Source organism: Diadema setosum, chromosome 2 (assembly GCF_964275005.1).
Source record: "Diadema setosum chromosome 2, eeDiaSeto1, whole genome shotgun sequence".
In the NCBI taxonomy this organism is placed as follows: Eukaryota; Metazoa; Echinodermata; class Echinoidea; order Diadematoida; family Diadematidae; genus Diadema; species Diadema setosum.
This window is the reverse complement of record NC_092686.1, coordinates 32,132,439-32,146,446: the sequence shown is the minus strand read 5'-3', so window position 1 is coordinate 32,146,446 and position 14,008 is coordinate 32,132,439. Positions and strand designations below refer to the sequence as shown.

Below are 14,008 nucleotides of genomic sequence, written 5' to 3'. Positions count from 1 at the left end.
TATTCATGTCAAAGATTTGTAGGCAACAGTATCGATTCTACTACTTTATACCATATACACCATATATAATTAGCGAGTCTAAATTTTCGCGAGTGGTTAAATTCGCGATCTTGGAGTACTGCACTGAATGGCGAAATGTATACATGTGTGTATACATTCATATTGGGATCAGAGTAATTATTTTCGTGTGTCTTTAATTTCGTGAATAGCACCTGACTCGTGAAATTCGCAAAAATAAAAACCTTACAAAATTTGCAAAAATAAAAACCTTGCGAAATATTCGGCGTATACAGTATTGAAAAAAAAAAAAATCTCACTGTATTCCATCCACCTGTTGTCCTAGCTTCTTACTTTCATATTTTAATTGCTGTCTTCTCCATGAGCAGCAAGCAGCCTGAACCAATCTATGCCAAGTCCTCCAAGTGGAAGATGGACACGGACAGGATCCGCAACCAGCCTGCCAGGCCCCCCTCGGCCCCGCCCCAGAGCATGACCTACGCTGACGGCCCGGCCCGCCCAGGCTCCCCGCCCATGGGCAAGCCACTGAGGGGAATCCCCAGGCAGTCGGAGAGAGGGGGAGAAAGCGGCTGGGGCCAGTCCCCTCCCAGGAACCCCAAGTCACCGGGCATGGGTCGCCGGAGCTACGACCCGCCCCGCCCCCACCAGATGTCCCCGCCCCAGAACCGGCGGATAAAATCGGCGGCGGCAGGCGGGTATCAGATGGACAGAAAGGGTTACAATGATCCCCCAAGGCAGGGTCCTCCAGCCAAACAACTCATGTATCCTCCTAAGGTTGGTCATGTTGAACAATTCTTTTTTTTTCTTCTTTTGATCGTTAATCCTTTTTCTTACTTGAGCACATTGCATATGTGGTGTAACAGTGTCATCAAGTTCAAGTCTAGTGAGCTTATATCCATTATTGGAGTCATATTCTGCTCTCAGTTCATTTCAAATATCCAGTCAGAAGATGTATATGTCTTGTATTGTCTTACATTCCAAATCCCATGAGTTCTTCTATCTCTTTCAAGAGAATTAAAAAAAAAAAAGTGATGATATGGATGAGAATATAAAGAGGGATAGTGTGAAAGAACTTTTGAGTTTTATTCAGGCTGCATGTTACTTCTTCTGTTGATGTCTGTTTGACTTATGGGGCCAAAAAGTTAACATTTCTTCCCTGCGTGGCTTGTTCTTAGCCAAATCAGCTGCAGGCCGGTGACTACTACAATGTTGACCTCCAGAAGGGAGGCACAGGATTCGGCTTCAGCATCCGTGGTGGCAGGGAGTATGACAACACCCCACTCTTTGTCCTCAGGATGGCTGATAATGGTCCCGCAGCCAACAGTAGCCTCATGAGGGTGAGTCGTGACACCGTGTTTAGGTGTAGTGTGAGTGTTAGGGTATTCTAAGTGTGTCTTTGTGTATGCTGGGTGTGAGTGTTTATCTAGTGTATTTGTGTATGCTAGGTGTAATAATGTAAACTGATGTTTCTGTGAATCCTGGCATGCTTTAGGTAGATGTGTGTATGTACAACTCACACCTAGTGCTTGTGTGCATGCTGAGTGTGATAGTGTGTATATCATGCTTATTGTGTGTTCTTGATCAGTATGTGTGTGCTAGGTGTTTGTGTATGCAAGATGTGTGTATCTGTACGTGTTGTCATTCTAAAGGGTGTGTGACCTACAGACTTGCATGTGCATCAAATGTGTATGTGTGACTGCCTCTTTACACCATGGGCGTAATCAGTATAGTGATATGTAGAATAGTAATAAGATTGGTATCAAAGAATAAAGCCTACAATTATTATTCCACTCAACCTGAACAGAAGCAAATAACAAATTCCTGTTGAAGTTAAAGAGTTGATGTGATTAGAGATTTCATGCAGTTACAATTTTGTTTAAAATCTTTGTTTCAGAAAAACTATTTGGATATTAGTGTATAGAGCATCCATGGTAATGTGCCAAGCACAAAAACGAATCATAAAAAATCTATTACAAACTGTACTCAAGAAGTGTACTCCTTTAGATAGTGAAAGCTTGTGTTCATAATCACAACATAGGGTTTTGACAGGACATGAGCTCTGCGTAACACAAGAATTAGTGTCGCAGAGAATTTACAGAATCTGTGCAGATTACACTACTAAACAGTACTTTTCTCTTTATTTTATTCCTATTTCCAATCTGGTAACTTCTCTTGAAAAGAGTTACTGATAATGATATAATTCTCTGATGTTGGTTTATGTTGGATGGCATAAGATTTACCAGTGTAATGCCTTTCCACTCCTCCCCTGAAAACATCAGGTGGGCGACCAGCTGATTGAAATCAACGGACGAACAACGGAGGGCATGCTTCACAGTGATGCAATCGAGGCTATCCGTGGCGGTGGAGACCATATCACTCTTGTGCTTCGCAGGGCATACAAAACGCCCTCTATGGGTAAGCGCATGTCATTGATGCCATTTGTTGAATGTTTGCAGTAACCATTGATTCGTTGTCAATTTTATATATAATTTTCATAGTTTAATGTAAGCATACATTACAATAGAAACAGAAAATACTGAAGGTTTAAAGGGGATGGCTAGTAAGTGATCAGTGGGAATCAGTGGGAATGCTGGGGGATGATTTTTCCAATCCTTGTGGGATTCATTTAAAAGTACAATATATATCTATTGTTGTGTGAAAATCATTTGCTTCAGAATGGTCTCATATTCAAGTAATGTGCAGTTGTGCCGTTAAAGATCGCCCCGTCACTGTACAGACATGCTAACCTGGAAACATTAAACTGCACATTACTTGAATATGAGACCATTCTGAAGCAAATAATTTTCACACAACAATAGATATGTAATGTACTCTTAAGTGAATCCCACAAGGATTGGAACAATCATCCCCCAGCATTCCCACTGATTCCCACTGATCAGATACTAGCCATCCCCTTTAAAGTTTAAAGCCGTTGTGTCATTTGGTTGGTGTTAAAAGCTAACCCCAAGTAAGTCACCATGGTCATATGAAGGATTTAACTCACTGAATACTCTCAGTTCATTTTTGGTGTGAAATTAAGTTATAGCCACATTAATATTTATGCCATATTTTTCCATTGGGCAGGGGGGGGGGGGGGGGGGCAGGGGGGACTGGTGAATGAGAGGTTTCATTCATTGTGGTTAAGTTCTCATAAAAGCACCTCTGTTGTTTTGTTCAGACTTAGCTCTGTTTCAGTTTTGATAGTGGACTTCCGTTGTCCTTGTGTTGAGGCTTGTTTGGAGCTGCACTCGCCATACAGTGCAAATGCACCTCTTAATACTCTAACATATTTTTCCATCAATTGTTTCTTGTGCTGCCTAATGCTTTGACCCTATAGATAGTGAGTGAATAGGGTAATGTATGAGGTAGGAGACCAAAATTTTGTATCACTTCCTCGTGAGTCTGCGTGATCTTTCTGTAGATGTTGCCACTGCTTTGTAAAAATCTCAGCCATTAACAATTTTGCAATTCTGTGTACTTCTTGTATTTTTATGATCAAATGATTTGCTTGAAATAATGACAGGTACAAGCTGATTTGAATAAACCATTGTTTGTTCCTATTGCCATTTTGAATGAGACTGTGCTGTGAATCTAACGGAGGCAAACTTGAAACTTAATTTGTTGTTTTTGAATACGCGAGGGTTTTTGATACTGCTAACATCTTTCTCAATGAGGCCAGTATACTGGCTTTGCCTAATTGGCTATTGCAGTGATAGAGCCGTTTCATAAACTCAAGAAGAAACTCATCTTTGACCCTTGTGTCTCAGATATAAACCACATGGAAAAAAACTACTTAATTGTTGAGATGTTGTCCATCTTCATACTTCCTTTTTCAAAGTAACTGTTGCTACTTCCTTTTTTCAAAGTAAATGTTAATAGTTCACAGCAGTGCATATTGTAGCACTTACACTGCAATTCTATCTGTGCTAAGTATTTGGCTCTTAAGTTCATTCAAGATTTACTCTATGTATCTTGCAAGCGTTACTTGTCTTAATCCATGTTGTACTTTGATGCTCAGTTTATTTCCAGTCTGTGTTCTGTGTCAAAATTGTTGCTAACAAAACAGGCTATCGTTACGCTGATGGCTACAACACTTATCGTGAGTAGCAGGCTCAACATGTCTGTGTCAAATCACTTGCTCGCACCTTCTTCCAACAATCACCCTGGGTTACCCCTCCCTAAAAATCTGTGCATTCAGTTACCTACATATAATTCTATGTTGTGTTTGTGTGTTCTGTGAAGTAAATGTCACAACCATTTATGCTGCAGCAGTGAAAAAAGGGGGGGTGTAAAGTCATATGCCCTTTTACCCTTATCCATGCTTGTCCAGTTTTGTGTGATGTGTGTGTTTTCCACTTCATCTGTATCATATACCAAATAATCACTGAAATACATGTATGTGTAATTCCTCTGTTATTGAACATATTTAAAAGGCCTGTGGTAGAAACCACACACATGCACGCATAATGTCAGTCAAAATACAGGTATGCATTGTGTTTCACATTTCACATATAGGATGTATCTTCGAGCATATATGTAGAGATGTACACATAGATTACCACACTTTGATAATCAAATTTTGGTAAGGTGTCACACTGCTGAGCTGATAGTTTATGCTATATATGACAAGTTATCTCAAAGTTCTTTTAGTTTGTATTTTTTTCCCAAGAAATAATTTGTGACTTAAACTGAATATTTCCAATGAGTTTTGTGAGCAGCAAAACATGAAAAAAGTTTATTAGATGAATCCAGTTACACACATGCAAACTGAAGATGTTTATAAAAGGAAGTGATGATTAGCAGAAATCATACTTACACTAAAAACAATAGACAGTCATTTTATTCTAAACATCACTCCATGTGCACTTCATTGAAAATTCCATCATACTATATACCGCTATCAAACACACACATGTATTTTTCTGAATCTTATAGAGCAAAAATATATGTCATATAGTTGGTTGCTGCTAAAAAAAGAAAAATAATAATAATGATAATAATAATAATAATAATAATAATAATGATGGTGATGATAGGTTTTTATCAATATGATGAGTTAAATGTGAACATTTTCAATTCTCAGTGACTTTCATTTATTCAGCATTATTGTCATAAAGTTTTCATGATTAAAAGTGGGGTAAACACAAGCATGTGCACGTCATGTGTTGCAGGAATCATATCATTTTGTCCTGCAGGTGTTAGTGGTCCTTTGTTTGAATGAGTGATGTGAAGTTGAATGCTGGAAGACGATTTGCAGTGGCAGAAAAGCTCTCAGTTTTTGGCGACACAGTGATTGAGTGACATTCATTCTTGTTAGCTTTTGATGGATGGCTAAAATGCAGCATGAACTTGACCAGCCATTGGTCATCTGTAAGCAATGCAGTGTTGTTAATGTGGAATGCTGGGTTTCGAAAAGGAAAAAAAAAAATCGTGAATAAAAGCAAAAACAAAGGGTGTTTAAACAGGAGGTGTTTTGGGTGCTGTTATTTTCCCAAGGAGTTGCATGTTAACGCATTAAAGACTATTTCCAAGTATTCCCACGTGTCTATGGGAATTGCGTATGATAGCAAAATTGGCTCATTCTCAGTGGGTTAAAGATATGTTTGCAGGCAGTGTTAGTTTCTACTAGACTTGTCCCAAAAAGATTTCTTTTCTTTTTTTTTCTGATATCATAGCAGTGTGCATCAAAATTAAGCACCAGCTGCCAGTGGGTTTAGCATTTAGCAATGACAAGTTTCCAAGAATCCTTTTGGTTGTCTCTCAATGCTCAATTCATCTTGTATTGACCTCCAGGCGTAATGGCGCAAACAAACAAAAGAATAAATAAAATTATATGCCTATGTCAATATCAAAATTTGATGTCACATCATTTCCAGAAATGCAATGTTGTATTTTATTTTTAATAATAACCCATGAGTCAATAGTACATGGCTTAAGACACATTTCGATGGCTTCTGCTGCAGACCAAAGAAGACCTAACGAAGAAAAATAAGGGGGAGACAAAACTGTTTTTTTTCCCAAAGTACCTGTTAGGCTGCTTCCTCAACAAATTCAAATAGGTAGCTGAAATAAAGGGGAATACAGTACACGTGTAGCTTTGGAATGGGAACGCCTGTGTCTTTCAACTTAACACGCGTGAACGGTGGAGGGAATTTGTGTGCTGCCTCTGTAATTCATTCTGCCCTACTTTGGCAAAAGGAAGCAAGTGACAAAAGTGACATTTCTCGTAAAAGAGCAAAATGTGTCTGTCATTTACACGACGTCAATGGACTATCATGATGTCTTATCTAACATATCTCTTAGTAGGATGAGTGTTTTGTCATGAAATTCGGCCTGGAAGAAGAGCTCATCATGTGAATTAGGAAAACATCAATGACTCAAATTCGGATGGCATGTCACTTGCTTCCTTTTGCCAAAGTAGGGCAGCATTGTTTGCAGCTGCATTGTTATTGACACGTTTTCTTGGAATCTACTGTTTGGTGCTTGGCACTGCACAGGGCAAAGGATGGAGTCAGGTAGCTAATTCAATCATTGTGCACATAGTGTGTATGGGATGAAATTCTGCCTCGTCAAATAATCTGCACCAAACCAATGCAATGTCCTTTCATAATGGAGCGTGACCTGTGAACGGTCAGCCAGAGTCGATGACATTAACTAAAGCTCACTTCTATAGCTTTTGGAGCATCCCTAGACAAGAGATCATTATTCTGAGTCATCTGTCATACAAGTACTCTGCACCGCATTCCCCACTATCTCACCAACCGATGTGTGTAAATCCCACATACATTACACATCGCATTTGATGAATGTACATGTATATGTGCCATTGTTTGTCCCCATTATTACAGTGACATTGTTACAGTGCTGGAAGTGTCTGTCAAAGCATGGAGTGTGTGGCATGAGTGTGTACCTTGGTCACTGTGGCATGAGTGTGTACCTTGGTCATTGTGGCATGAGTGTGTACCTTGGTCGATGTGGCATGAGTGCGTACCTTGTTGGGTTCGAAGCACATCAAGAGCTGCCAAGTTTCACTGATTCTGCAGAGCACTCTTCATGCGAACGTTGCTATGTCTGTGTGACAGAGAAAACATTCAACAACAATAAAATGGTATTCATGCTCACATCAAAAAGATGCAGTTTGGTTCTCGTATCACGAATGCCATGTTCTATACACAATGCCTAATACCAGTGTTGGCATAATGTTTTTTATATGGTACCTGTAATACAGCAAAACACAATTTTGCATCACCATTTTTGTACGTTTCACTGTTTGAGAGCAAATAACTAACACATTGTATATCTCCCTATCCATACATGTATGTGTCATGGCATTGTCATAGAATTCACTTCCTTTGAAAATGTATACAGTAAACTTGATGAGAAGTTGCAAAAATACTATCATCATTAGATAGGATTGATTATTAAATCTATTGCTGTTTGTAGTCATCCTAACCACCATTATTTACTTTCTCCTCCGCCCCCTTTTCTTTCCAACTATCCATTGCTGTCATGCAGATCCGAGACACTCTGCAAACACCCCGCCCGCCATGCCTCGTAGCGTTACCATGACGATGTCAAAGTCCTCCCTTCAGAGTGATGAGGCTGAGAGAGGAGACCGAGGAGGAGAGAGAGGAGGAGGAGCAGGAGGAGGAGGCGGCGGCGAAAATTTTGACTATGCCTGGCACTACCGAAGTCTACCGCGGGGCATGAAGTACTGATTCGGCGGCCGTGTCCCCAACGTTCGTAACAAATCCGAGTGATCGATGCACAAATGGATCAGTGGTGTTTTAAAGAGTTAAATCCCTGGAAACAAAAAGACAAACAAACAAAAAAATGCTCACACATCGAAAACAAATACTTAAAGGGAAAAAAATCATGTGTTTTGGATACTTGCTCAATTCAGAAACAGAATATTGAGATTATTCTTTGATGCACAGACAGTTGGGAACAATTTCTTTGTTTCCCTTTAGCTTCACCATATGCTTAATCTCAGGTGATTTAAACTGCATCAGCCTTAATTACCATTTTCTGTTAATTTAGGGGAATTATTGATACGAATCTTGCACATCAGCTACATCTAGTGATCTAGCATTCACTCTGAGTGATAGGCATTTTTTTTCTGTTTTTTTCTCCTTCAAGCACATCTAAAGTGTAGCTACACGTATATTAATTGTACACGGAAGCAGTGAGTTGAGTGCCGGAAGCAATCGACAAGTAGGCATGCTGGATTCATGCCTTGAAGTTTTCTGGAGACCAATACTTCCACTGTTTGTATTTCTTGGCTCCAAGCTTTCAAAGTGTCTCAAGTAGCATGACAAAAAGTGTCATTTTACATTTTGCGCTTGATTGTAGAACAAATTTATATGCTGTATTATTCAGTATTCAAAGTCTTTTCCGGTAAACGGAGACTGTTGCAGGATGTCACATGTTCGAATGGAATCTATTGTAGGCTGTTTGGAAGAAAAATGCTTGAGAATATTCTATATCTACTGTATTTTTGAGGAAGATTTATACTGAGGGCATTGTGTTTTTCAAATTTGACCGAAGGGCAAAGTAATAGGCAGTGAAAATGTTTCACAACAGAGATCAAAGTTGTGAAGCGAAAGATATTTCCTCTGATAATTTGTGAGTAGAAAAGAGCACATGAGAGAAGATACAGTAGATGGATCCTGGTTTGTCTTGTCACATTGTCCCTCCTCTCTTTTCGTGTCTGTCGCTGTTTCAGATGAACTTGAATTCCTTTCCCTAATGTGGTGACATCCAGTTTCTGTAATTCATGCTGTCTGATTCTCCTCTCTCCCTCTCTCTCTTTCTGTTTCAGTTATACAATCCATATCTGTAATGATATATAGGCATAGCAAAAAGATTGCATAGAATTTTGCACAAACTTTTCTTTCTTTTTTTCTCTTGTAAAGGCATTTGTGTTTTCATAAATGATCAAACAAATTTTGCACTTTCTTTAAAAATCTTGAACAGCAAGCTTCGCAGAGAAAGGTTGCACCATTAGCTGTTTTCCAACCTAAGAATGCCCCTCAAATTTGAGGATTTTTTTTTTTTTAGAAGAATTTCAAATCAATCAAATTCAGGGTGTGTTTGGATCTGCATGTTGAATTTTCATGTTATCGAAATCGGAACAATAGTGGGCATTTACTGTGAAATTGAGTGTAGAAGTGTTAGAGGGCTAAGCACAATACTGGCAGTTTTCCTTTCAAATTGTATGTGGCTTCTCTTCATGTTCGTTCATTTCCTGTTCCTCTTTTCTACCACTCTTTGCTTGTGGTGATATTTCAATAAAGGTGTTCATACTTTATCATTTATTTCCTGTGAAAGTCAAGCAAGCTTTTTGTGTCTGAATCACTATCCACCGCCTTAATTTTGTCGCACGTGTGCATAATCGTTGTGGATGAATCACGTCGCCATCTCTTCAGAGATCCATTCATACTTGACCTTTGACATGTGTCTTTTTGTCGTTATTCTGCCTGCGCTCAGTGACAATGACAAGACGCGCCCGTCTGGTCGATACGTCTCTGTGTGAACCGTGAAAAGACTAGAAGCACCTTGATTTCTATGCCTTGTTCACATTCCTCAACAAAATCATTCAGTACAGTGAATAATAGAACAAAAGAGGCAAAAAAAAAAATGAAAACAGAAAGAATTATTTTTGCACTGCCCTTTGTTTATTGTATTGGTTTATTGCCTTATACTGTTTGAAATAAAAAGAAAAAAGAAAATGTCTTTTGAGTTTGATCTATTTGTAAAGCATGAGTATTACTCACTAACAATATTATAGACACATACATGTAATTTCTGGAAAGTTGTACAGGAAAAGCTGTTGTAGCTTTAAAAATTTGTCTTTTTTTAAAAGAATGATCCAGCTGGTTTCTTCTGGATATTGTACAAAAATAGATGGAAACTATAGGAATCATTTTAAACAGAATTGAATGATCTGCACATTATATTTAAAGGTTTCCTTTGCATGTTTATCATTCCACTAGTACTGTGGCAAAGGCGGAGCAACATACTGCCAGCTCTTGTTCATGCAGTCTGTTCAGAGTTGAAAATTCACCACCAAGAAAACATAATGAAGTTAGAAAGATGAACTTTTTCAGTAATGATAGTTTTGTGCATATGAACAGGATTTTAATACATTTTATATATGCAGTGTTTATCTTTGCTATTAAAATTTTTGTGAATGCATGAATTTTAGACCTATCTTGAGTAGGTTTTTTTTTTCTCTCTCTCTCCTTTGTGTCCAAACAATCCAAAAGGGAATAGTAGGAACAAGTGATGTTGATAAAATGAATGAAATCTTTGTTCAGAACAAGAGAAATACCTCTTAGTAAGGCTGACTGTCACTGTCTCTATAATTGGCGAGAAAACAGGATGGATGTAACAATCCGAACTCCCTGTCTTGTCAAGTTCAGGTGTTCTGTGATTTATTTTGTTTCATTCTATTACACTAAATGTAATTCAAATTATATCAACATCCTGAAGTCATGCTTGAAAAAGAGAGTCCAGCAGTGTCCGTTTTAGGTGAAATAATGTCATGTTCAGTGATAATCGGAATTTGAATGCCAGTCAAAAGGGATTTGCACGTGTACAACCACGTACTTGGCAAGCTCAAACAGAATGGCTGGAAATTTGAAGGACACAAAACATATTTTCCACTCTGTTCTCAAAATTGACAGAGTTCTGTTGCTTGCGACCTTCCACAAGGGCAGTAAATAGCTTTTGTGATGTACATGCAGTGGCTTGTTGAAAGACTATGGTAGCAGACTTAGGTGCCTGGACTAAGACCCTGTTGTGTCCAACGTGTGAAGACTATCCGGTACAACTTTTAAGAATTAAGTTAAGTCTAGACAACTCTCTGTGCTTTTGTACGGTTAAGCCATTGTGTTTGGTGTTCATTACTTTTATGTACAAAGTGTAAAAATTCCACACATGTTTATGCATGAACACACCTGTACAAAAAAAGAAAAAGAGAAGAAGTATCGGAATGAAAGGAAAAACTGAAACAGTCAGTACTTTGTTTCCCTTCAGAATTCTTATATACTGCTACGTTTTTACTTGGTTTGAATCTGTTCCAATATGCTGTATAATTTTATCATATAATTTTGTGTACAAGTCTTGTTTTATTGCCAATGTAGTCTTGTTTTACTCCTTTGATTGTATATTATTTCATAGTGGTTAGTGAGTTGGACAAGTTAATATTTTCTCCGTAATTCAAGGACTGTGTTCGTCTCAAACATCATTGGCTAAGCAGACTTTGCTAGGGCGTGTGATCCTGATTGTGATTAAGTAGACCAACAAAGGTGTCTCCTGCATAATAAGCTTGTCTGTATTTGTTAGAATTGTACTGGAGAAACGTCAAGTGGTATGAGTTATATGGAAAATCATAAGGTACACATAGTTTGAGGAAGTTCTACACAAGTGAAAGAGAGAAGCATGTAAGTACATTGTTGGGAAGACTCGTATGCTCTGTCTTTGACAAGAGAGAGAGAGGGCGGTATTCTCAATTTTTACAGTGCTTTATTAGTGAGCAAGATCTCCAAAGGAAATGCCTTTGTCTACATGAACAAGTTTTGAATAATATTAATCGCTTCTTTTTTTTAAATTCATGATGAATTCTTTTCTAGTGTTCAGAAATGATTGACTAAACCATATTTCTTGTATTCAATGAATTTGTTATTCCAGAAACTTTCGTCTGAAATTGAGATTCACTAATTGTAGAGAATGTATTCACTTTATGACTTAACAGGAATAATCCTCCTGCTGTTGTATTTCATATCAGATCATATAGAAATTGACTTCAAATAAACTTGAAGGCCTGATGTAAGACCATGGCATCCAACACGGGTTAATTTTCTACACTGTGCATGGGTAGACATTGTATTCGCCATCAATCAAATTGGTCACAAAATTTGTTAACATTTCCTGACAGTCTTGCCAAGTATTGAAGACTTTGCATGGGTTGATCCTTATTTGATTTGATGAATTCACCCATTTTGAGATTGTTACAAAGATTTTTTTTTTTCATAATTATATATATATATCTAGAATGTATATTCTTGTGGGAAAAGGGTTGAATATCTATTGAATTTTGCACCAGCATAACTCACAACCTGTTGTATACATGCAGATGTTGTATTCACGAGAACTATTCACAAAATCAGAATTTAGCAACCACATGCAGTTGTATTCCGGTGGTGTAGCGTTGTGCATTTTATTCCATGTACTTGGTATTCAAAAACGAAAACAAAAACAAAATGCACATTGATTCACATTTTAAATGAAATCAAAATGGTTTCGGTGTTAATACTGTAGGATCTATTTTTGTGGGTAGTTGAACGGGTGAATGAGTACTGCTATCATCACAGGTGCTTTGCACTCTGAAATTATTATTTTTTTTTTTTTGGAAATGGATTGGAATGTGATGAATTCAGTTGTAAAACTTTGTTGCCTGTCTTGACTAACTTGCAAGCGTGTACATGTCTGTAAACTACCCATTAAAGTTTGTATAAAGATCAGAAGTCTCGACTCTTGTCACCAAATGTTGTCAGTTGCCTTGAGAAAGAGAATACCAGCTGTGGTTTAAATGTAATACAGTGCACTCCTGTTATAACAAACAGGATGTAACGAAATTCCTGTTACAACAAAATCAAAATTCAGGTTCCAAAATTATCATTTTTATATATGTTTAAAACATATACTCGGCTGTTCGGTCACAACGAAGTTTCGTAATCACGAAAGAAAACGGCCAGTCGCGAGTACTTCGTTATGACGGAAGTACACTGTAGTACCTTTCCGTTAAACTGAAACTAAGAGCAATTTGAGATAGTTGTAGAGTGAGAGAAAGAAGATAAGGAGGAGGGAGAGAGGAAAAGAAATGTGTGCGTGCGTGTGTGTATTATTACATCTGTAAATGACCCTCGTACCGTAGCATTTACTCTCTCTGCTAAAGCTTAATTGCTTGCCACTAGAAGCAATATGCTGCCCTTCCTCGTTAGCCAGTCTTGATTACATTCTGTGGAATATTCTCCAGACCTGCAAAGTTACTTTTGACAAGGCCACATACACATTTATTGGCCACTCTGAAAATGTCTCCACACTTTATCATTTAACGAGGGCTCGTTTCAACCATTCATTGAACAAGTTTGTGAAGTGGTTTTGAATAGGTATTATTTTTTGATGTCCAGGGCACTGTGTGCACGCTTCAGTCACAGAGAATTGTGTGAAGGACCCCCCCCCCCCTCCATAGGGTGTTGTAGTATACAAATAATGAATGTTTATGAGTGCAATGGACAGAATATTTCATGAGGTGAAAGATGAAATGATCCATTCAACGAGGCGCAACAGAGTTGAATTTTTCAAACATTTCGTCTTTCACAGAATGAAATATTCTGTCCATTGCACGAATGAAAAACATTTATTATATGTTTTATATAATGCCTAAAATAGATCCTTGTCATTTGATGTTTTATTAATTTAGAAACAAGAGAGAATCTGAGATCTCGAGAGTGATCACTGAGCGCTTTACACTAGCGCGCTGTCGCATACACACACTGCAAACGCAAGCGTTCTACACGCATAGTGTGCCGGGCTGTCAGCGAGCTTGCAATGGAGCAAATCGTATGGATCCAAAATTGCACGGTAAATGGAGCCACAATTGCACGGATGATGACGTCATTGTGAAATGTCACCCAATCAAATGACAAGGATCTCTTCAGGCATTATATGATATTCCCTGGCACACTTCAATCACAGAGAATTGTGGGAAACAAATCCCCTTTGGTACTTTATCCCTAGGATTTACCCGATATGGCATCAATAGTTCCGTACCCTCATTCCTGTAATAAACAATCAGAACTAAGGTGATTGTTTACTGAAAGCAGTATCTAATCTTGCAGGGTTGGTTGTTTTTGTTTTTTTTTTTCCACTCCCATTTTACACTATCTGGCTATAGCATTCAGCTATCAACTGGCCCACTACA

The 14,008-nt window shown here is 38.2% G+C and overlaps 1 protein-coding gene across 1 annotated transcript in view; it reads left to right on the top strand.

The window, feature by feature from the left end:
* The window catches only part of LOC140246270 (membrane-associated guanylate kinase, WW and PDZ domain-containing protein 1-like), an 89,893-nt gene extending 77,345 nt beyond the window's left edge, over window positions 1–12,548 (top strand). Inside the window, exons 22-26 of the mRNA XM_072325732.1 lie at window positions 387–792; window positions 1,194–1,355; window positions 2,298–2,433; window positions 4,085–4,117; window positions 7,534–12,548. Of these exons, the coding sequence (XP_072181833.1) occupies window positions 387–792; window positions 1,194–1,355; window positions 2,298–2,433; window positions 4,085–4,117; window positions 7,534–7,736 (940 nt within the window). The 3' untranslated portion in view covers window positions 7,737–12,548. The remainder of the gene's footprint in view (window positions 1–386; window positions 793–1,193; window positions 1,356–2,297; window positions 2,434–4,084; window positions 4,118–7,533) is intronic.
* The last annotated feature ends 1,460 nt before the right edge of the window (window positions 12,549–14,008 follow it).